The sequence below is a fragment of the Danio rerio genome, chromosome 7 (genome assembly GCF_049306965.1).
Source record: "Danio rerio strain Tuebingen ecotype United States chromosome 7, GRCz12tu, whole genome shotgun sequence".
Taxonomy (NCBI): domain Eukaryota; kingdom Metazoa; phylum Chordata; class Actinopteri; order Cypriniformes; family Danionidae; genus Danio; species Danio rerio.
Window position 1 is genome coordinate 28,043,503 of NC_133182.1, and position 25,735 is coordinate 28,069,237.

The 25,735-nt window shown below is 34.3% G+C and overlaps 1 protein-coding gene across 6 annotated transcripts in view; it reads left to right on the forward strand.

Annotated features, from left to right (window-relative positions):
• tub (TUB bipartite transcription factor) overlaps nt 1-25,735 on the forward strand; it is a 153,778-nt gene that overhangs the window by 121,361 nt on the left and 6,682 nt on the right. For 2 of the 6 annotated variants that reach the window (XM_009303181.5, XM_009303182.5), the window contains exons 4-8: nt 4,155-4,289; nt 14,781-14,957; nt 17,187-17,308; nt 23,841-24,032; nt 25,184-25,296. In XM_009303181.5, the coding sequence (XP_009301456.1) occupies nt 4,155-4,289; nt 14,781-14,957; nt 17,187-17,308; nt 23,841-24,032; nt 25,184-25,296 (739 nt within the window). The remainder of the gene's footprint in view (nt 1-4,154; nt 4,290-14,780; nt 14,958-17,186; nt 17,309-23,840; nt 24,033-25,183; nt 25,297-25,735) is intronic. The other 4 variants (XM_692022.8, XM_073908527.1, XM_073908529.1 and 1 more) reach the window with 2 other exon arrangements.

Consider the following 25,735-nt stretch of genomic DNA (forward strand, 5'->3'; position numbering starts at 1 on the left):
CACCATTCATAAAAAAGGTCAGATCATAAAAAACAATTACAAGTATCCTTTGAAGATGCTGTACAGAAGATGTTTAAATGTACTCTGAGTCTGAAGTGTATCAAGATTGAGTTGATTTTGCAGGTCATTCCAAGCTTTAGAAGCATAAAAGGAAAAAGCACATTTGCCAAGTTCAGACAACACCCTTGGCACTGTTAAACGAATACAGGAACCAAATCAAGTGTGTTGGTTATTTATGTGATATGTTAGCAAGTAACAAAGATAGAATGGTAAACCTGAAAGTAAATAAGTGCAAATGTAATTTCCTCCTTGTTATAAAGATAACCAATCTAAAGAATCGTACAAAATACAGTGATGCGTCTGTGAGTCTGCACCTTCAACAAAGCGTATTGCTGCATGATGACCAGAATCTAGTTTTCTAAGTAGAGTAGCAGCTGCATGCTGCATATATAAATGATCACCATAATCAATTGTAGACAAGAATGTACTCTCTGCTATTTTCTTATGAGCTTTATAAGGAAAATTTTTTTGACTGATATAAGAAACCTAATTTCGGCCTAAGCTTTTTCAATAACTTATCAATGTGTATATCAAAGGCTCATTTCTCATCAATGAAAAAAAAAAAAAAAAAAAAAAAAAAAAAAAAAAATATATATATATATATATATATATATATATATATATATATATATATATATATATATAAGAGCTAACTCATATAGACTATAATATAAACATCACTGTAATTTCAAATTTGTCGACTTGACAAATTAGTTTGTCATGTACTGGATTTGTGATAATTTTTAATAATGACACTTATAAAACAAATTGTTAGGGGATTTATGGAAACTAATCATTATTTTAGACCACCGACAGCTTATTTGACATTATTTTAAAATTAAATAAGAACATGTGACTCAACATTGTGACTTAAATTTGCCTTTTTTTTTCTCTTAGCAATGTACATTGGAACTGCTGTCAGTTGTGACTTATCTCTCAGTTTAGGTTTAAAATGTAGCATTTATAATTCATTTTATTTGGTCTTTGTTTCCCTCAATACATTTGAATGGTTTAGGTTAACAAAAACAATAAGCTGTGCACACTTCAAGCAGCCTTTCAATGCATGTTATGACATGCTAATGCCTATGACAAATATCTGACCTTATCAGAAATTCTGGGTCACATTCCTGCAGTGTGTCTCTTGATACAGTATCCTTTTATTGAAGAACCAGGGGAGGTTTTTTCAAGCTGAGGGACAATCTCAAACTTATTTTCAGCTGACATGATGCACAGATGTTGTCGACAGAGTTTAACTGGTATTGAATCCACAGCAGCCTCTTAAATCATCATTCAGTTGATGCCGGTCATTTGAAACCTGTGCTGTGGGACTTTATTTCTTGCAGGCTTGTGTTGTGTTATGAAAGAAGAATGTCTGTTGGTACTAGCGGTTTACAGGATTATTAATAATTTACATTTTTTCCTCAGTGTTGTGCTGTCTCATCAAAGAGAAAGCACCTTTGGCTCTCATCCAACCTGAGTTTATATTGCTGATAGTTCTGATAGATGTTAGAAGATAGATAGATAGATCTGATAGATGCCCTAACCTGCCTTGTTAACCTAATTAACCTAGTTAAGCCTTTAAGTGTCACTTTAAGCTGTATAGACGTGTCTGAAAAATATCTAGTCAAATATTATTTACTGTCTTTATGGCTAAGATAAAATAAATCAGTTATTAGAAATCGGTTATTAAAACTATTATGTTAAGAAATGTGTTAAAAAAAATCTGGCCTCTGTTAAAAAAATAAAGGGGGGAATAATAATTCAGGGGGGATAAAGTCAGAATTATTAGCCCCCTTTGAATTTTTTTCAGTGCAAACTAATTTTCACTGTATATCTGATAATATTTTTTCTTTAGTACTGTTAAAGTTTAGTACTGTGGTTTGATAAGTGATCTGAAAGATAAGACCTGCTTACATGTACCTGAAATGTGCAACAAAACTTTTTTTTTATGTTTCACAAAAATGTAGGCTGATGCACATATTTCCAATGAGCCTGTGCTAAAAAAACAACCAAATAGATTGCTTGTGCAAGCAGCTAAATACAACATATCTAAGTTAATCGCCCTCATGCTGACATAAAAATAAAATTGTGCACACTGCCCTGAAATTACATCTGACTGGAATAACTAATCAAAATACAGGATCATTTAAACACAGTGTGTGTGAATATTATAGACTGTTTCTTACCCACATTTTTTCACCTTCCTATTTCAATATATGCTTTTGAACATGATTTGCAGTCTCTTCTAAGCATGCATTTTATCAATGCATGTGATCTATTGCAGTGGTCCCCAATCTTTTTATCGCCACAGACCTAATTTAGGTGGAAGGGGTTGGTTCTACATAGACTGCTAGGCGAGCATCAACCATTTTGTCAGAGGATGACAAGCTGACAAAACATTGCTGTACCTCTGATACAAGTTTTATTTATGGAAAAAAAATCACTGCAGTGTTTGGGTTGTCTGTGTTGTTCTGAAGTAATGAATCTACTCAAATGGAAAAATGTGTATATTACATACAGTCAATAAAGGTACGTGATTTGTCACTAGGGTGCTACCTTTTCAAAAGGTACAAATTTGTAACTAAAGGGTCCATATTAATACCTCAAGGGTTGATATTATTTCCTAAAAAGTACAAAAGTGTTCCACTTTTTTATTTTTTTATTTTTAGATACACATATATTTTTGAGGTACCCTTTAAGTACAAACATGTACATTTTAAAAAGGTACCACCCCAGTGACAGTTCGCGTACTTTTATTTCTGATAGTGTATACACGCATCACTCCCATTATGTGTGTGCCTCCATTGGAAATAACGAACTTGCGTGCAGAAAAGACATGATATGTGAACGACCCCTTAAGCTGCTGCCATTTGCGATATCCAGCAGTTGATCTTCTGATTCTTGATTCACCTAATTTGTTGACAAATGGGTTGTGGATCCATTTCTTGGCAGCTCGTGAGGCCTTTTCCCCTTTTGCAAAGAAACTTTCCAAAGACGTGTGTTTTTGCTAGCTTACAGATTCAATTTTGCCGTTCAAGTGACTGAGATAACCGAGAGAACACATAAATTTTTCAAAAATAAGATTTAAAAAAAAAAAAGTCATTCAGACTTAAATAATAAATAAAAAGAAAATAATAATGATTTAATTAATACCAATTGTTACCAGTTAATTCACAGTCTGGTACCAGTCTGCGCCCTGGGGATTGGGGACCGCTGTTCTACTGTAAGTGATCAAACACACGATTGTTGTGCTACTACACAGCGCTCTAACAGTCGAGTTACACAATCAGTGAATTTTAGCAATAATGAAAGTACACAATGCATTATATCTTACATAAAACTGACAAACAACCTATCCAGCTGTTTATGTTATAGGGCATGTTGATCTCTCTTGTGAGGCTCATGTGGTTTTTCTGTCAACAGAGATATTTTTGCACCCATTATATCCTTGTATAGAATTTGGTTCCAGCACAGACGCACTATATTAGAGCAGCTTACTCACCTGTGAATAGACGCCCTCAGCCCCTCAATGCACGAGTAACACAAAATAACTTCATTTCTCTGAGTCACTCTCACTTTGTACAAAAATAGCAAAAGTCAACGTCTCTGGTGTCTTTTCATAACTAAAGCATTGATCCCCTTTCTCTCACTCTGTCTGACAGGCTTGTCTTTTCATGCCGTTCAGTGTTAGTGATGCCCTATAGCGATTGACAAGCCTCAAAGTAACATTGATATTTTTTTTTGGCGAGTATTGTCAGAATTTATAAGCTGAGACGAGTCCTCCTAGATCGGTGGCAAAAAGAAAGCTCAGCAGCTCACAGCCTTGAAGGACAGTTAAAAGAAAGAGGCTGTGAGAAGGAATGAATTTCCCTCAATCCTTTGATTTTGCAGTTGCTCTGACAGCCGCAAAATCCCCTTCAATTAAAACTGCATCCAGGAGTGTGAGATGTTTGGTTTTTTAGGCTTGCAGCTGTGCTTTGTGTCTTTGCTAACTCTCTTTCCTCTCCTCATTCATTTTAACCCTTGTCTTTATTTTCCTCCTTGTTTTGTATTCTCTTACTATCTTCTCTACTCCTGCCGTGATCCTCTTTAAGTACAAGAAGCGGAACAGGAAGAAGTTAAAGCCGTAGCAGAGGTTCAGGCTCCTCGCTCGGCTAAAAAATCCAAGCCGCCTACCTCCACTCCTCAGACTGGCAGCGCCAAGAAGGAGAAAAAGGGCAAGCACAAAGGTCAGCTGAGCAGCCTGTTGAGTGTCAGGCCCAGCATGTGCACGAAAATCTGTGTGTGAGTTCGTGTTTGTGTGTGTGTGTATGTGTATGTGTATGTGAAGGACATTTGTGTCATCCAGTGATTCAGTTTGTGTTGTGATCAGCAGTACTGTACGGTGAAAAAAGATAGGACTAGTAAGATTTATTTTTGGTATAATTTCAGTATAATAAGGTCGTATCAGTTTTATGAACATGTTTACAGCTTATATTAGTCTTTGTTAATTATAGCTAATCTAAATGTTGCTGTTATTTCACGGTGCATTGACTGATATTGCATTTCAAATTTGCATTAGTATAGTGTTTCTCAGCCACGTTCCTCGAGGACCACCAGCTCTGCACATTTTTCATATTTCCCTAACCAAATCTGATTCAGATTATCAGCTCATTAGTTGACACTGAAAGATCTCTAATGGGTGTAACAGACAAAGGAGACATCCAAAACATGCACTGCATTAGTAAATGTAAATTCTGTAAATGTATTATTCAACACTAATTCATGTCAACAAATGTTAACTAAGGTGAAGTGTTTCTTGTTCGTTATTATAGATTTTAATTGAAGAAATTACTGCTTTGATTCAGCAAGGATGCATTAAAGGTGCAGTATGTAAGTTTGACACCCAGTGGTTGAACTAGGTATTGCACTCCTGGTGCAATACACACGCAAGAGCAGATTGCCAGATTGACGACACCAATAGAAAGGTGCCTCAGGCCCAATGCCAGTTCTAACCCTACCCCTGGTTTTGTGCGTTCATGTGAAGTTTTAGGGGTGTCCCAATTCTCTTTAGCTTGAAGGTGTAGTGCTAAGGGCAAGGGCTAGATACCCCTTTAGACTGAAAATTTTCAGGACCACGCTCGAAACCAAGGGGTAAGGAAATTTCCCAGAATACACCAGCCACAACGACAGGACAGCTGCATCTGAACATAAGAAAATCCACAAATTAGTATTTTTTTTTTGTCATTATTACGAATTTTTACAACTATCAAGCACATATTTTAATACATTCATAACCACGTTCGTGTTTTACCATCATGCTTTTAAAATAAATGCTAAAATTTAAATAGCAAAATTTATTGTTTTTTAATCCATAATAACTCCTGTATAGCAGTCCCACAGGATTCTGACACTCGAGGACACTCAAATACCCTGTCAGAAAAGTCTAGTGGCTGAGAATAACCTTATAGCAGTCACTGTAAAAAGGTCAGTGTTATTTTCGTGTGTTTACAGAGATAAATATGGCCACAGTGTAAATGCACTATACAGTTACGAGCTTATTTCCACATTATATCATTATAATAACATAATATATGCCTTCAGTGATTTCCTGAAGATAAATACCAAAAAATAACACCACTGGAATCACTACAGCAATCGCGATCGTCTGATCTTAATTCATTTTGAGAGCGATCGTGATGACATATGATGACGTTTGCATGTGCTGAAGTGCTGTTCCATTTCTTAGGGGTACATCTTGAAGCCCTTCCCCTTCACACTCTGTTTCAAGGGCCAAGGCGAAGGGGTACTAAAATAGAATTCGCATTGAGCCTTACTGTCGAGCCTAAAGGCTGATTTAAGGCTGATTTCGACTTACTGTGACTCAGTTCAAGCTAATACACATCAGTGATTCAGCATGTACATTTATTAATGTTAAAGGTTTAATGTGTATTAATTAGATTGTAAACCTTACCATTTGTTTTGAGTGCAGTGAGTGCACTATTCTATGCTTCCGAATGGCTGTATTTAATTTTCTGCCATGTTTCCTCTGGTACAAACAATTGCTTATCACTACAGATTTCGTGACGTGGCATGTTGTTTGGGCACAGGGTTATAATGTAACCTGCTCACCTAATGTTTACATTCATAATATTTATATTATTTTCTAATTATGGAATTCACGCTGCGTCGCATATCGAAATCTGCTACTGTACTTTGATACTTTGAGAGCCTTCCTGACCGAATAAATCAAATACACTGTTTTCCACAAAGGCAACCCAGGGTGCTGAAAAATAATTGGCTAAAGTGGCATTGGGCAGCTTAAAGGGACCAAAACAAAGACAGACGTTCGGGCACGTAACAGACGTTTTTAAAGAAGAATATCTGACTTTAGCAATGTTTTTCAGATAAACAAGAATGGTCACTTAGCATGTTTCTTAAATATCTGCAAACATATTATGCTATTTTTATGCTTTGGAAAAGTCGAAAACTTACATACAGCACCTTTAAATGAATCAAATGTGACAAATAAATACATATAAGGATAAAATACATATTTCTCATATTTCTCTGTTAATCAGAGATTCCTAAAAATGTCAAAGTTATTTTTTTTTATAAATAATCGGAAAAAATAATCGATAATAATCAAATTTTTCGATTTTTATCAACATGGACAAAAATAGTAAAAATACATAATAGAGGGACATTTGAAAGATTTTGTGACATTGAAAACATTATCTTTTTTATTATCACTTTTATTTAATATTTAAAACTGTAATTTTAATCAAACATTACTTGCAATATAACAATCTTACTGACCAAAACATTTTTAACATTTAGACAAGTTTTTATTTTACATTGAATTCAGCACTCAAGTTTCAATGCATACATAAATTAAAAGTCAGTGGGGTTAATTGGACCCACTGACTTTTTAAAATACAAAGAAGAATTACAGTCAAATCATTTTGATTTTATACAAATTAGAAGAAAGCAAACTAATAAAAGGCACAGCATTTAAGTCACAAAGCAGCTGGTATGATTTTAATCTCTCGTGTGGTGTGTAATTGCTTAAACTACCACTGTTATATACAATCTTCTAATGTCTTCATCTTCTCCGTACTGCGTTTTTGTATTTCATTCCCCCTCATGTAAATCAGTCTCTCAGTGTTGAGGATTTTTCACTGCTTTCTCTGTCAAAGGCAGCATGGCACAACATGTTAATGAACACATCCCTCTGGAGGGACACCAAACTGCTGCCAGTCTTTTCTCGAAAAAAAAAAAAAAGCTGCTTATAGGAGCAGCTGCTGTCCGTCAGCCAAGAGCAGTGCTGAGATGACCTACTGCAGCCTTCATCAATAAAAGACACAAACAATCATGAAACAGACAAATGCTTTCTCTTTATAATGCCCTAGATATTACACTCATAGGCTCGGTCTATTAAGCGGTGGCAGTAGTGATGCATTTAGCTCACCGTCAGCACCGTTCTGACTCACACAAGGGAGCATTTGGATTTTCTAGGGGAGAATGCGTTTTATATTTGCTGAAAGTATGACTTTTAGTTGAGCAGCTGACTTTGCTACACTTTTAAAAAGAAAGGCACAAAGGCTGTCTCTGGGCAGCTACCTTTCCAAAATACCAGCACTTGAGCTTAACAAAACCTTACTACTAAAAATACAATAACTGCATTTTAGATTTTACTAATTTTACATGCATTTACAGTAAAAACACATCACTAACGTAAATGTATAGTAATTTTTGTAAACATAGAAATTTATTCATTCACCTTTCTTCGGTTAAGTCCCTTTGTTCATCAGGGGTTGCCACAGCAAAATGAATCGCCAACTTATCCAGCATTTTGGAAAAACCCACACACTCTCACATTTGCACACATACACTACAGTACGGCCAATTTAGTTTAATCAATTCTCCTATAGTGCATGTCTTTGGACTGTGGGGGAAACTCGAGCACCGGGAGGAAACCCATGCCAACATGGGGAGAACATGCAAACTCCACACAGAAAAGCAAGCTGACCGAGCTGGGACAGGCGACAGTGCTAACCACGGAGTCACCATGCCATCCCTAAACATAGAAATGCTCTATATATAAAGAAAAGAAAATCTATAAACAATCTACAAAATTAATTATTAACCGTGAAGAACAATCAGATGTAAACACATGTCATTCTGTAACTGTAATTTAATAGTATTTTACTGTAAAATGATGTATTGTAAGGTTAAGATAGATTAAAGTTATTCATAGTATTTTGTACGTTTTGTGGTGAAAAATCAATTCTGAGAAAAAGCATCACTATTCTCTGTTGAATAGATTCTGATCTTAGTCTTTGACAGCAGATGACACTCTAAGATCATTTTCTACTGTACATTCAAATCCTCAAGAGGAAGAGCACGTGTGTGTGTGTTTTCTTAAGTCATAAAGACTCAGAGCATATCATTGCTTCTAAAAATTTCTGGATGCAACAATGAGTAATGTTTTTTTTTTTTTAAAGCACAGCATGAAGCATGAGGGTAGCTCCAGTAGTTGATTGATCCTTCTGATTGGTCTTCTGAGTTGAGTTCTTCTGATTGGTCCACTGCTTTGAAACTGACATAGAAAAAATTGAAGTGCAATTACAGTAAGTAAAAAATGATGCTCTTATAAGCAGGGCGCTTCAAAAGACACAAGATGCAAGCATAGTGGTCATGCACTTATTTCAATTATTTATTTACACTGAAAAACAATAGAAAAGTAACATATTGTGAAAGGGCAATCTGTGTGAATGCCCACTAATTGGCTTTATGTTATGAGATTAATCTAAACAGCTCACTAGGATTGCCAAAAGTACTAGTTGGTACCAATATAAACCAGAACCAATATTCACTTTCTTTTCGGCTTCGTCCCTTTATTAATCTGGGGTCGCCACTGCAGAATGAACCACTAATTTATAAAGCATATGTTTTACGCAGCGGATGCCCTTCTAGCTGCAACCCATCACTTGGAAACATCCATACAGACCCATTCACACACTTACACTATGGACAATTTGGCTCAAACCAGCGACCTTCTTGCTGTGAGGTGACAGCGCTACCCACTGCCCCAACGTGATGTCTCTCAGTACCAATATTTATACTTATATATAAATATATATAATATTTATAAAAACAAAGATAAATGGACGCTGGAGTTTTTCAAAGCCATGTCCATCTGCTGGTCTATCTATGAGCTGACATACAAGCGATCCACTGATAGATCGACTTATCTACGTGGCTTTAAAACACTTCAATGTCCGTGTATCTGTTTTTGCACTCAGTGTACAGCGGTGAAGAGTGGTTAACAGCCAATCCCAGGCATTTCTGTTGAGCATGAACCCTATGGTCAATCAGCTGTGTTCACAAACGTGCTCAACAATGCTCAAATGTTAAAGGGAAATTAGCATTTTTTAAAATGTAATTAATTTTTTGGTACAAAACTCGATACTTTTGATCACCTTACAACTCACTATGAACACTCTTGTAATTCATTGAAACTTTTCCTATCTTTAATAATGATTATTTTAGGTTCAAGTGGTATTTGTAAGGAATTGGATGCAAGCAGAGTTCGGCTTCTTGTAAAACTTACAGCGACTTCTGCTGTTAAAACTAAGTTCATAATCCCTTCAAGTGTTCAAAACATCATTATCTCCCCTGCGCTCGTGAAGAAACCCTCGACACGGGTCATAGACATTTATACGTGACAAAACCAACAAATGGGTTACATCAGATGTTGTGCTACATTTTCGTGGTCACACATGACAAAAGTAAATATAATTAGAATGGCCATCATTTAACATACAATTAATGGTTAAACTTTTCTTTGTCTTCCATGGACCTCTTGTTATAAATCAGGCCATGTTATTAAATTTTTAACATTTATTGAGCCAAATCTCAAAACTGTGTCTGGTGTGACTGTCTCAAGAACAGTTTACAGTAATTACAGCTTTTCTAAATTAAAAAGAAAACTGTAATAATTTATAAATACCTCAGGCATTATTTTACATGTGGCTATTTTAGTAAACGACAATCATTTTTTATCCATATATTTGTAAACACATAAGAAGTTAATAAATTTTGTTACTGCAAATCATGTCCTCTGGATTGACACTACAGTATATGCTAATTTTAGATTGCAATTCCACATAAGCTTTAATTTTCTTGAGAAGTTCTGTTATCATTTGGTGTGACATCCCATTTATTACAATTGTCCAACAAGTTTGACAAGACATGGAGAAAAAAAGACTCATGCAAGCCCGTCTCTCTAGATGCAAACTATTGCTTTGTTTTTATCTTATGATTAAAATTTTTGCATGTCCGTCGATTCCCGCTTCAAAATGAGCGAGTTTGAGTCACTTGTACATTAGATAGCATTTAGAAAAAACAAAACACCAGTGAAGAAACTTGACACAGAGGAACATAAACATCTACTGCCAGTTAAGGTTTCTGAAGAGTTATTGCAGAACAACACAAACCGCAAAATATGTGCTTTGCATGCACCTTGGGTAATGCCAATCACAACGCAGAAGTATAAATCAGGCTTTACAGGGGTTTGGGGGGAATTGACTCTCCTAATTAATGCTTGATCCCCCTTGAAGGACATCAAAACAAGATGTATAGGGGGGTCAGTCCTTTAATACTGATAAATATTTCTCTCTGATTTATATAATTAAAATTATACATAACAAAAATGTACATTTGACCACCCCTATAATGGTTCAAACAATTGTAAATGCACAATCACACCAATCAGTCTATTCGAGAAACTAGTCTGAAATTGGCAGATCTAGTTCCCTGATAGACATTGTGTTCACAAGACTTTGTTTTCTTGTAAAATAGGTGTTTGTTCTAGATTTAGCATGAAATAAAGTTAAATTAGACACATGGTTTGTAGTTTAATTTACTGTAACATCTGAAGTAGCTAATCAGAGAATACTGTAGGTCAGAATACTCTAAATATTTCTCGAAAGGCTGAAAACGTATATAAGCTTTATTAATGAACTAGACATAACTAAAAATATATACATAAATGAGTGAAGCATGAATTACACAAACTAACCGAAACAGTTGTCATCTCGTGATCATCAGTGTATAATTTGCACACTGGGTACAGTTCAGTTAAAATCTAAAAAAATTAATAAAAGCATTGTTAACGTTAGTGAGCCTTTATATTTTTATACCCTAACACATTTTTTTCTTATATTTTTATTGCGTATTTGTCAACTACCCACATAAAGATCTGTGACTCACAATTGATGATATCAAATAAGGCTATTACTAGAGCCAAAGGTTTGAAATAGGTTGAAAAAGGTTTGAATAAGCTGATATATTTAAGCTTTAAAAGCTGTTCTTGATTGACTGATCAGTGTTTTCTGTTCTTTCTCTAACGATGACTTACCTTGTTAAGCAGCCCCATTACAGGTCACTTTAACTTCAATGACAATCACAGTCTAAATGCAATACTGATTATTGTGCAATCACAAGCTCTAATGCCCGTTGGCCATCTAGTCAGAGCTAATTCTCAGACATTGTTCAGCAGACGTATCCCTGGAGGGGGGGGCAAAAGGTCTCGGTAGCGATAATGACTTGATTTGGCCTGGTTGAATGCATGGATGACTGGATGGGTGGGAGCTGTAATCGGGACATGTTGCATGTTGCTGTGCTTGACTAGGACAACATGTTCCTTCTCTGATAGTGACTAATTGGATGAAATACAAAACCCAGGCTGACATAAGTGCATCTATAAATAGATGATAGCAAATTCTTGAAACCCCAAGGGCGCTTGAAAGCGTCAGCACATGCGAAGTTCACTTTAAAGGTTATATGTTGCATTCGCTGTCAGTGAAAAGTTTGGGATTATCGTTTTTTTGTGGCTCAAGACTCCATTAACTTGATCGGAAATACAGTAATATTGAGAACAGTTAAAAGTGACTGCAGTTTAAAAAGATGGCTAAGCTGATTTGTTATCATCCATAACTACATCATCTATATATCTTTCAAATAAATCATACAAATATGTTGATTTGGTAACCAAGAGTATATAAAAATGTATTTTGGTTGTTTTGTCATTTTTGTGGAAAATGGGTTTAAGGTAGAATTAAATGCTTAAGTCAGCAAGGGGCACCTTAAATTAAATAAAAGTGATAACAAATTTTGTAATGTTATAAATCAAAAGCTTTTTCTTTTTTTTTTGTGATAAATTTTTTATTGATTTTACATGTGAATAGTCACATCATCTTTATAATATTCTTTTAAATAAACAAAGCAAGATTTACTGCTCAACCCCCCAGCCCACTCAGGAAAAAACCCACACTAGCCCCCAGCAGTGCTAAAGTTTATGCCTTTAACATAGCAATCAAGACAAATAATTAACAGAAAACATATAAAAAGTTGAATACACATACACCACCAATTATCTTTTGAGCAGATGTTAGTCCTGCCAACCAGACCTTTCTTTGTTGCTCTGTCAAACCCAAACTACAATCATCATTTAAAAGTAGCACAACAGGTTGCTTTGGTATATCTTTTCCTATAATTTTAGACAATATTGATGAAGTTCTTCTCACATTTCCACACCATATGTATAAATGTTCTAACATGTTGCAATTAGCTGCAATTGAGGCTTGGAGATAATTTACAAAGAAAACATTTCTTTGGTATCCAGTACAATCTGTGACAGAACATCAAATGTATTAATTGGTGATTTGAATTTTTTGAAGAACAAAATATGTGTTCCCAAACCGTCTCCCAATCAATCTGGTCCTCAGATAACTCCCTAGGCCAAAATAGGTATTCAAAATAATCAAAAGCTTCTTACATTTATAATAATATAAGGACCAATATTTGATCATAATTGATACTGATTCATGTAGGCACAGAAGACTAATTAATGGCTGTTGAAAATGTAATTTGCCATAAATTTAACTATGTACTTTTTATAACTCTCATAATTGTAATAGTAAACTGCAATGCTAGTTTTGCAACTGTAGTTTAACAATATTAGTGTATTTTGATGTAAAAAATGCAGTCTTAAGTTGTTTACACAACAGAAATATTCTTGTTTTTTTATTTTATACAGATATATATTTGCTGTAATTGTAAAACTCAAAAACAAAGGGAAAAAAAACAAACTATAATCGAAAATCCTTTTTCATTAACTAAAATAAAAATTAAAACAAGTGTTTTTTAAAAATTAGAACTAGCTGAAATTGTATTGTGTAGGCTACATACAAAACTAACTTAAACTAACTAAAATTATAGAAAAAATGTCCTTTGCGCTCGTCCTTGTAACTATATTTAATACATAAGCCTACTGTATGCCTTTTAGAAGTAAATCTAGAGTCAGAGTCTGTAAACCTGCTGCCGTTGGCCAAATCAAGCTGGTTCTTCTCTAGTCATCCTTGCTGTTGCTCCTGTGACAAAAACAACGAGTGGACATGTCAACATTAAATAAAACCGAGGCAGAGACTTTAAAGTATTAATTGAACACATTTGTGTCCAATTATGAGTTTTATTTCTTTATTAGTGATCCTGATCATAAACAAATCTTTCTTTTTAATCAGATATTCCAGGTGAAACAGTTGAACTACAGTAATTCACCAAATAGAACTAAATTATTTGAAATGATTTGCGTCTCCAGTAAGCACTTATCTACATTCTACTTACTTTTTAACATGCCTGATACCCTCGTCTGACTCAAAATTACCAGTACACTGAGATCAGATTTGAGAAGCGGTAAACCAATAATACTTCGCATGCATGATTCAGTGAACCGCACACAAACAGTACATGACAGCCTGCTGTGACTGAACCAAACTTAAACAACTGCAGCGCGGGTAAACCGAGAGGTTAAATGAGAGGATCCGGTGAAACATAAGTTTATTTCGTAATAGAAAGTCGTAATGGAATTTAAACAAATTAATCATGCTTCAGGTGGGTTGCAAAACATAATTGTAAGAAACTTTTCAGATTATGGCGATGTTTTAACTGACTGAATAAATAATTGCTGGCTACATAATTTTGATATGTTGAGTCCAAACATGAGTTCATGTTACAGAGTCTTGCACACATATTTTACTTCAGGCTGCTGTCTTGTGGGCTGTTGTATTTGAGTTTGAGGATGGGTAGATGGTAGGGGTAGATAGTATTGTTCTTGTGTCAAAAAAATGTAGCCTTATCTTTGTTTGACTTTTTATTATACAGTATTTATTCTGATGATTTTGAATCATGCACATAACAAATATGCCAATTTACACAAAAACAAACAAAAAAACTAAAACTTATACTGAAACTATTAAAAGCTAAACTAAAACTAAGCAATTAAAAAAATAGAAACTAATAAAAACTAGTATATCTACCTTTAAAAAATGAATTAAAACTAGCTGAATTTGAAAATAAAAAGTCATAACGAAATAAAAAACTAAAATTAAAAATCTCAAACTATTATAAACTTGCTCAAAAATGTATGTAAATGAAATGAAAGACTAAAACAATATATATTTTTTATTGAAAATAGTGTCATGTAAACATACCCCTGGTCCATCAAGAGACCATCAATGCAGAGCAATTCATTCCCCCATTCAGATTTGAATGTTTGTCTCCATATGGATATTGCATATTTTCATGAACGTCGTTATTTTGTAACACCCACAAAATACAGTGAACATACAGGACGGTTGAGTTAACAGTGTTGCTGTGTTGTGGTGGTACCACAGGAATTGATGGGCCCGCTGCCTTCCAGGATGAGGGTCAGGAGCTGGGCAACCAGATTCAGATCCTGACCGTGGGCCACTCACCCGCCCAGGAGAGCGAGGCAGAGGGCCAGGGGGAGGCAGTGGGCAGCACACACTCACAGGGCAAACAGGACCTTCGGGTCACCATGCTGAAGAAAGGTACACCAGCGATAGTCCTCCAGTGGAGAGAGAGAGAGAGAGAGAGACAGATGGGCAGAGACTCGTCCCGATTAAGCCATGCAGATTTGCAGTGATCTCCTAACATGCTAAAAACATCATGTTCCTGTAATATCATCATCTGGCGACTAACGTTTTAAGATCTACTTACGCGCTATAGCTTTTAAAGCCTGTTAGCCGGCATCAGGACATCGGCCTACTAAGATGCTAATTGTTCAACTTATCAGTGTTTATGAATAGATTAAATCAAATAGAACCTGAGAAGTCTTGACAATCTAAACATCAGTCCAAAACTATACTGTAAATAAATTGGGTAATTTAAAAAGTCATGACATTGTATGTTTTTACTTTAACTTACTTTAGAAAGTTCATCAGTTTATCGACTTATTATTACGTTAAACAAATTTTAACTTGATCTTTTAGGTCAGCTTATTTGATGTAGGTTAAAAATACTTGTTAAGTAAAATTTATTTCATTTAATATTGTAAATGATCAACAGTTTTTAACAGTGTATAACCCTCAAGTCACGATTGTAGCTAGTTGTTTTTCAGTGGAAAGCTCAGGAAGAATGTATTTGCTAAGTTTGTGTTACGAGAACACAACACACCTACTAGAAACAGATTATATACTTATATCAGTGTAATAACAACACACACACACAGACTACCTGACAAAAGTCTTGTAGCCTATGCAAGTTTTAGGAAAAACAAATAATAACTTGACTTCTAGTCGATTATTTGGTATCAGAAGTGGCTAATTTGAAAGGCAAAGGACTCTAGATTATGCTCATTTTACCAAAATAAAATATGATCATGGCTTGATTTATAATTATCTAAGTAGGACAGTTAGATCTGACTTTGCCTAGACAAAAGTCTTGTCATTTAACAGAAATAATGTACAGTGTAGAATATAAAGTCACAGTGCTGTGGAAAAGGAATCAAGATTCTTTGGATTCATCTTCCATGCCTCTTCCTTCATCTTACCCCAGACATGCTCAATAATGTCCATGCCTGGTGACTGGGCTGGCCAGACCAATCCTGGAGTGCCTTTACTTTCCTTGCTTTCAGGAACTTTGATGTGAAGGCTGATGTATGAGGAGCAGAGCTATCCTGTTGAAGAACTTGACCTCTCCTGTGGTTTGTAATGTAATGGGCAGCACAAATGTCTTGATACATCAGGCTGTTGATGTTGCCATTCACTTTGCAGATCTCTCGCACTCCCCCATACTGAATGTAACCCCAAACCATGATTTTTCTTTATCAAACCTGACTGATTTCTGTGAAAATCTTGGGTCCATGCGGGATCCAATAGGTCTTCTGCAGTATTTGTAATGATTAGGATGCAGTTCAACAGATGATTCATCTGAAAAATCTACCTTCTGACACTTTTCCAAAGGATCAACTGGAAGTCAAGTTATTATTTGTTGCTCTTACAACTTTTGTCAGGTAGTGTACATTGCTGTACATCCCAATTTATTTGGAAAGGTAAGGGTTTACTTAACAATACACCTTGGAGCAAATTTAGATCAACGACACAATATAGTGTTGATTTATGGATACTTATCCATTTTTTATATCACATTTTTTGCTAAAGACCTTATGTTTACAAAGTTTACATGTTAACTTGCACATGAAAACATCGTCTTTGTAATAAAAAGCAACATGATTTAATAACTACTAACAGAATAAGACTAAAAAGTCAAACTAAAAGTCAAAGTCGCACGGAAGATTGTTAGTAAGCGTCCAAACAAAGCGGTCGAATGTTTTGACGTTTTGGTATGCATATGCTATAAGATACTTTTAGCCAGTAGTTATGGTAACTACATGACTGATGGGGAATTCTTGGTCTGCCTCTCTCTCCTCCTACAATGATATGTTTGGATCAGATAATGTCTTTATTGTCTGCATGAACCGATATGAGCCGATCTGGACTTTAGACAATCATTTAGTCCTAGTGCATCTCTTTCTCTGCTTATTTGTTGAACAGAGTAAAGAGTTTCTTTTTTTTTTTTACCCAAATGTACTCAGTTTGTTGCGTCTGCTGAATTTCATGCCATATGCTCTCTTGGCATCAGAGTTTGCAGTGTTGTTTGCGCTGCATAATGTCTCCCATGTTTGCTTTATGCCTGCTGCTGTTCTGTCCTCATGTACTGCTATCCACACGCTGTTTGATTAGAGACTCAATATTTTTTTTTCTTCTTCTTCTTCTAAGGAATCTCAAGTAGCATGAACTTCGATGAAGAGGAGGACGAAGATGATTTGGTCAGCTCAAGCTCATCTCAGCTCAACAGCAACACAAGACCTGGCTCTGCCACCAGCAAAAAGTCCAGCAAGGTAGATTCCTGCTTTTATTGCTTATGTAGAGGTCAATTATTAATTTCGTCAATAAATGACATTGATTATTTTACACAGTATGAGAAGCAGATACAGTAAGGAGGGGTAGAGGGACAAAAAGCATGGTCACTTTAGTTACACATTCATTGCTGTGAGAGAAACGTAAAAAATATATAGTTTATACAGCTGTTCAAAAGTAACAGTAAAGGGAAATGATATTTTTATTTAATAAATCAATTAATCAATTAAATGCAATTAATTGATTAATGATAACAATATAAAGTCGTTTACAATTTTACAAAAGATAAATCCCAAGGGTTTGCACCTGCTATGGTGGGGACGGGTGAATCAAACAAAGCCCCCCATTCCAAGAATGAATATGGAACATAGTATGTATATACTGTATATATATATATATATATATATATATATATATATATATATATATATATATATATATATATATATATATATATATGCCAAAAGACCAAAAGTTGGATTATTATTAGGTTTGAATTTTTATTTTTTATTCAAATGGTCAAATTCTGACTGAGGAAAGTTGAATGTACTTGCCAGTTTGTATTTGCCTGTAGGCTTCAGTTTTTAATTTAACCTAACAAGTTTTAACAGATTTCACTCATTCATTCATTTTCTTGCCGGCTTAGTCCCTTTATTAATCCGGGGTCGCCACAACGGAATGAACCGCGAACTTATCCAGCACCTTTAATTGCAGTGGATGGTTTTAACAGATTTCTAAAACAATTTTTTTTAAATGATAGACAATAATAAATTTGTATTTTAAAAATAAGTATCTTTTCATATTTCTTTACTCTAAATTTTCATTATTTATAAAACTGTAATATAAAACTTAGTTTAAATGCAAATTTGTTAATAAACACTTAAAATAGTATGGTAAGCAATTAGACAAAATGGTAGGAAATATTTTAATCAATTTTTATTTTTGTACATCAAAAACTGTAGTTATGATAACCATCCTGACAAGATGATCCAGCTAAAATTTGTTCTTAAATGTCTCTAAAATACAATATTTATATCTCATAAATAGAGAATTAGGCAATTAAATGCAAAAAGGTTCAGTTTTTGACCAAAAATATAACCACACTATAAGGCTACAGGCCTTATAGTGTGATATCATGTTAAAAGAATGTTTATTAACTGATATAGATTTTAATAAAGACTTCCATTTATTTTAGTCATAGTGCAAATGAAACTCATACAGTTGATACCAGAATTATTAAACCCCCTTTGATTTTTTTTTCTTTTTAAATTATTCCCAAATGATGTTCAACAGAGCAAGGAAATTTTTACAGTATGTCTGATAATATTTTGTTCCTCTGGAGAAAGTCTTATTTGTTTTATTTTGGCTAGAATAAAAGCAGTTTTAATTTTTTTTTAAATATTTGAGGATCAAAATTATTAGCCCCTTTAGGGTTTATATTTTTTTGATAGTCTACGGAAAAAAAACATCATTATACAATAACTTGTCTAATTACCCTAACCTAGAAATTAGTTATTAAAACTACTATTTAAAAATGTTTCGAAAAAATCTTCTCTCCGTTAAACAGAAATTGGGAAAAAAATAAATGGAGGCTAATAATTCAGGGGGTTAATAATTCTGACTTCAACTTTATATCCTTATTAATAAAAGTAGCGGGAACACAGGTTGTAGTTTTTCTGACAAATAGTTTCAACTGAAATTTGCTGTGTTACTCTGAGAGATTAGGAGAACTGGCAGGGATCATATTTATACTGTTACATTTAGCTGTTTATTCTGCAGTTAGTTTTCAGGGCATATTATTCACAGACTATATTAGTCTGCTATACCGTTAGGCTGTGCGTTAAAGCGGGGGAAAAAACACAAGCATTAATGGCATTATCATGATGGTGTCGTTCAGTAGCAAACTTGATTTTATGTGATCTACACTTTTCATTGAAAAAAGCTCCATATGTCCATCATTGTTTGCTGCTGCCATACTCACTTGTGTGTTACACACCTCACATACCTTATTCAAGCACAGGTAAATTGCCCTGTGCAGTTTTGGCGCTGTTACATCTAAACACACCTACAGCCAATCACAATACTCATATGCGTTTGGGGGCGGTGCGACTCGAGGAGAGAACATGATTTAACCCTTTCTGGATGTCCAGGTTAATGTTGACAATACATTTTTTTAAAGTGAATTAAATTATTTTTGGGCACATTTTAATAGTTGGTGGATATTGGTGGGGACATGTCCCCTCTGTCCATGCTAAATCGCAGGCCCTGAATCACCCATTTCCATTCTCCTGAACTACATTCCCCATAATCATCTGTGCTGATTATAAACTCACCTGTTCCCCATCAGCTAGACTCAAATGGCCTCCACAGTTGGAAAGAAAGAATCACGTCATAACAACTGTGAAATGTCTATATTGACATGATAGCATTGCAAAGTCTCTGAGGAATGTTTATAACACCAAAGGTGTGCGTTGTTTTTCTAATTATTCAACGACTTAATATTTTTACCTATCATAAGACACAATTACATAGGAAAAACGATTTTACCAAGAACGAAACAAATGTACAATGACAGATTCCTTACGAAAAGGGAATGTACCACACAGGAAGTAATGCAGTTAAAAAATTGTTGTTGTCGATGGTGGTAAGCGCTGTAAATTCATGTTGTGGAGTACAGGGCATAAATAAAGTTTATAGTGACTGAACATGGACTGCGGTCGAGGGATGTTTTGCCAGTTTTATGGCAAACACATGAGCAGCTTAACACGGTTTTGCTTTACGTGTGGTCTGTGTTTGGAGTTTCTAAAGGACGTGACCAGATGGAAACACAAGAAATACTGCGTCAATGTGTTCAATATTTTGACGAGGACCACTCGTATGCTGTAATCGTGAACATGATGTCAAGTCTACACGGTGTAAACATCTGCTTCGGGGCTCTTAAAAGTAAATTGAATGAAGCCGGTGTAACGGTTTAACTGGTGACTGTGTTAACTGGTGACTCTTTCCAGATGTAAACTATTCACGTTTGCACATTGACACATTCATCACTTTTTGACAGCAGCAAAACATGCCCATACCAAATAAATATTCTTAATACTTGGTGTCAGTGTCATTGTAAACGTTATTGATTTTAATATCCATGTAGCAGAACAGTATGTAACCAAAATTAATTTAAAGAAATAACTACAATTGACATATGTCATCAATGGGATTCGAACCCAAGTCAAAACATTCAGCACGAGTATCAATCAACCTCTCTAACTAAGCTAATCAGAACTACACGTTCAAGTCGGTTTTAATGTCTTTATCAGTCAACATGTACTGTGCTTTGGTTGTTAACTTGTTTCATATACTCGCGTTTACATGTTTCTACATAATCTCATGCTATTTTCTCAGAATAGCTCTAAATAACAAAACCTTGTTTTTTATAGTCATAGACAAGCTGATATTTTCTGGTGTGTGGTTCAATCCGCTTCAATTCTGGTGTGTGCTACATTTCCTTTCCGTAAGGAATCTGTCATTGTAAATTTGTTTCGGGACTGGTAAAAGTGTTTTGCGTCTTGTTAATTCGTTTTTTCTAAAATGTCAATTTGTTTCTTCCTTGGTAAAATCGGTTTTCCAATGTAATTGTGTCTTATGATAGGTAAAAATGTTTTCCAAAGTGTAAATTTGTGTTGAGGTTCGTAAAAGTGTTTCACTCTTTGTAATGTTGTTTTGCACTTCCCAGCCACCGTAGTAATGCCTCTATGCCAGTATGTATATAACTCTGTAAATCAATGCAGATGGCAGTTAAATATACCATAGATACAAATGAATATTTTATAGAATATGAAGTCAAAGCATCACAATATACCTACATGCATTATTATTATTATTATTATTAAGTTTAGTTAAATATGCAACAAATTAGTGCAGAGTAAAAGGTTAAAGACTCTTTGATTAGTTGCTATTTTGCGCTAAATTAGTTTTGACCTTTGATTATTGGTTTTTGAAGGTTGGCTGCTATTTTAAGCCATCTCTGTGTATGCGTATGTGTGTGTTTGTGTGTCCATCCTCACTGCCCAGCTGTGTTACATGTGCAATGCTGACACAAGCAGTCTGTATTGTCATGCTAGGATTTATTCTCTTGGCACAAAGCCTGCTATGCTGGAGATGGAGGGTCATAGTCCTGTTGTTTCCTATGGCAACAGAGAAATGATTACATTCTTAAAATAACTTGATGGAAACCTTGCCTGTTTGAAGCCTTGGCTCCTGCTAGTTTCTCATTGGCATCCTCTATGTAGTGTGTGTAGAAAAGAAATGTAAAACTATTACTGATGTAATTATAGTATACAGTATAATATATTAGTTAAATGAATTGCATTTGGGTTTTCATTAGCAGTAATGCATACATGCACGTATTTATTTTAAAGCATCTTTATTTGAGTATTATAGGTTTGCATGCTACATAGACTGTTTGCACCTAAAAATATGTCACACTGCAGGAAATCTATTCTAAAGAGCAATGTAATATATATATATATATATATATCTATATCTATATATATGTATATATATATATATATATATATATATATATATATATATATATATAAATTTTAAATTTTACATATACACTCAGTACATTTTATTCTACAGGACTGATTTTCTAGAGGATGCTATGTATTTGTTAGCTCTCCATGATATTCCAGCAAGTCTAAATTTGGCTGTTATTTATTTGGTTCTGTAGTGGCTCATCCATGTCTCTTGAGTCTGACCCTGCTAACGTCACTGAGCTGCTTTGTTGCTCTTTAACATTTCAGTTTTAATCCCAGCTGCTTACATTTCAGACCACAGGGACGTCTGATTCATTTACAGCAGGGTCCAAGCGTCTATGTGTACTGGTGACAACACTTCTATTATGCGTTTTTGTCATTTTATACTGTAAAAAGCAAACTGACCATCTGTACAAAGGAGTTCACATGCTTACTGATGTCCACTTGATTAACATTTTTTAAATAAATCAAAATTTGATTTTTTTCTTTCGAATTATTAATTTTAGATTATTTGATGTAAATTGTTTCACAATTAGAATGTTTTAGTAGCTTTTCTCAGGTTTAAAAATAATGTATATATATTTTTTTTAAATTTTAAATAATATTTTGGTTAAAATCAATCTTATCTAAATTATTTTGATTTACCATCCATCCATCCATCCATCCATCCATCCATCCATCCAGCCATCCATCCATCCATCCATCCATCCATCCATCCAGCCATCCATCCATCCATCCATCCATCCATCCATCCATCCATCCATCCATCCATCCATCCATCCATCCATCCATCCATCCATCCATCCATCCATCCATCCATCCATCCATCCATCAATCCATCCATCCATCCATCCATCCATTAAATATTTTTGTTTATATCTGGCCTACATTTACATTTCACTGTATGTTGTTTCTTCAGTGTAATAAAAGGTTTCAAAATGCTTTGAATTCATTAATTTATCACACATTTATATTTTCCCCTGTTTACATTTTTTAAACCTGGGAAAAGTATTTATAAAAATATTTTAAAATATTTTATGTATTTATTTTTTTTTGAATGTATTTAATTGTGTTAATTTTATTAAATATTTATTTATTTATTTTTTTTTTTTCTAAAATTGTTACATTACTTTTAGCAGGCTAAAACATTTTAATTAGATCTCACACTTTTCATTCATTCATCAAACATTTATGTTTTTCCCAAGTTTAAAAAAAATAAATAAAGTAAAATAAATAAATATATATATATATATATATATATATATATATATATATATATATATATATATATATATATATATATATATATATATATATATATGTATATATATATATATATTATTACATTACTTTTAGCAGTTTAAATACATTTCCTATTAGATCTCAGACTTTTTCATTGACTGATTGATTGCTTTGGATTCATTCATTTATTCATCAAACATTTATATATTGTTTTATTTATTTATTTTTTAAAATATTTTTTAAAATATTTATTTATTTATTTATTTATTTATTTATTTATTTATTTATTTATTTTCTAATATTGTTACATTACTTTAAGCAGGTTAAATACATTTTCAATTAGATCTCAGACTTTTTCATTGACTGATTGATTGCTTTGGATTCATTCATTCATTCATTCATTCATTCATTCATTCATCAAACATTTTTATTTTGTTTTATTTTATTTTATTTTTTATTTTTTTAAACCAGGAAAAAAATAATCAAAAAATGTTTATTTATTTATTTATTTATTTATTTATTTATTTATTTATTTATTTTCTAATATTGTTATATTACTTTTAACAGGTTAAAAACATTTCCAAAGAGATCTCAGATCTTTTCTTTGAGTGATTGATTGCTGAGAAATTATAAAAATGGTTGTGTTATCATAATAGTTGAAAATTGTACATTTACTTCAACATGTACATTTATAATTGACTGGAATGAATGTCTATCTGTCTAATGAATGTGACAGGAGGCAACATCAGCTTCCACCCCGTTGGCCAATGAGCCATCCATTGACGTAGATGACCTGGAAGAGTTCACTCTCAGACCCGCCCCACAAGGAGTGACTGTCAAATGCAGGATCACGCGGGATAAGAAGGGCATGGACCGGGGCATGTACCCCACCTACTACCTCCATCTGGAGAGAGAGGACGGCAAGAAGGTCAGGCAAATGCACAAAAGCTCATTATTCACAGCTTTTAAAAAGACTTTGACTTCTTTGGAATTCATCATTGTTGTGCACCAGCAATCAAGCCCAATCAGTAACTTTCCATTTCTCCAATTTGCTGAAGGGCTTGAAATGATTGATTCTGATGAAAAGAACTAAATTTAGACCACACGGAGGTTCAGATAAACGATGATTATCCATAATGTTGCAGCTCCGCAAAAATATTTGTCAAATAAATACCATCACAGCATCACATTTAAAAAAAGTGTACTATGTAGTTTTTTAACCAAATAAAATAACACTTTTTCAAATATTCAGTATGTATGTACTCAAGACAGGCTCATTGTGAATACTTAGTTCTGTATACATTTTTTGTGAGTGCAAATTATGTAGCCAGAGCTATGTATGGCTAAATTTAGTCTTTAAAACGAATGCTATGAGGCAGTATGCCTATGGCTAGCTACTAGCTGGCCGCTTACCTTCTATATTAATCTGCGGTCACCACGGCAGAAAGAACCGCCAACTTATCCAGCATATGTTTTATGCAGCGGATGCCCTTCCAGCTGCAACCAATCACTGGGAAACACCCATACACTCCCAAACACACACAGAATTTAGCCAACCCAATTCACCTGTACCACATCTTTTGGCTTGTGGGGGAAACCAGAGAACTGTAGGAAACGCACACGAACACGCGGAGCTCATACAAACTCCACACAGAAATGCCAATTGACCCAGCCGAGGCTCAAACCAGTGACCTCCTTGCTGTGAGGCGATTGTGCTACCCACTGTGCCACCGTGACGCCCCATAGATTACTCTAATGAAAATTAATCAACTTAATTAATACTTTGTAATATTAACTTAATATTGAATTTGACTGCCAAAAATGAGTGCCTGTGCAACATTAGATTTTGTCATACAGGGTCACAAACATGCTTTAAGAATGCTTGCTTCCTCCTGTCAGTATAATCTTGACATTTAGGGAATTATCTCTAATTTTGATCCTCACTGTATATTGTTTATGCCATTCCTCAAAGCACATGACAAATATAAAAACACTTTCTCAGAATGTTTATGCAAGCTCTCTCATATGGATCATTTTGCGCTTTTGTTCAGTGCCCAATTAAATTCTGTTACACTTTAGGTTTTCCTTTTAGCCGGGAGGAAGAGAAAGAAGAGCAAAACATCCAATTACCTCATCTCCATCGACCCAACTGACCTATCACGAGGCGGAGAGAGCTTTATTGGCAAACTGAGGTATGTTTAAAGCTGATTCATCATGGCATGTGATTCATTTGGTAGTGTAAACCAAATCTGTGCTGTTCTTTTAGAGACGAGAGTCATGTGTTTCTTTCTAAACACTGGAGAAGACCTTTAGTGAGTTTGTGTTCATGTAAGGTTCTGTGATTAATACTGTGATTGGGTTCATTGCTGGTGTGCAGATGTGTCCTTATCAATACAGCACCTTTAAAAACATAACCTTTGATTTTCTGTATGTTTATGTGTCATAATTATTAGTGCAAAAAAGCTTTGTTTAGTGCTGTCAATTCATTGAATTAACTAAAAAACATTACCATATGTATGCATTACTGTATATTGTAGTGTATAATTGTGGTTTGCAGTGTTTTTGACCATCTAACCTTGATCTAATCTTGTTTTTAAATAAATAATTTTTAAAATTTTGCATCCGAGTGAA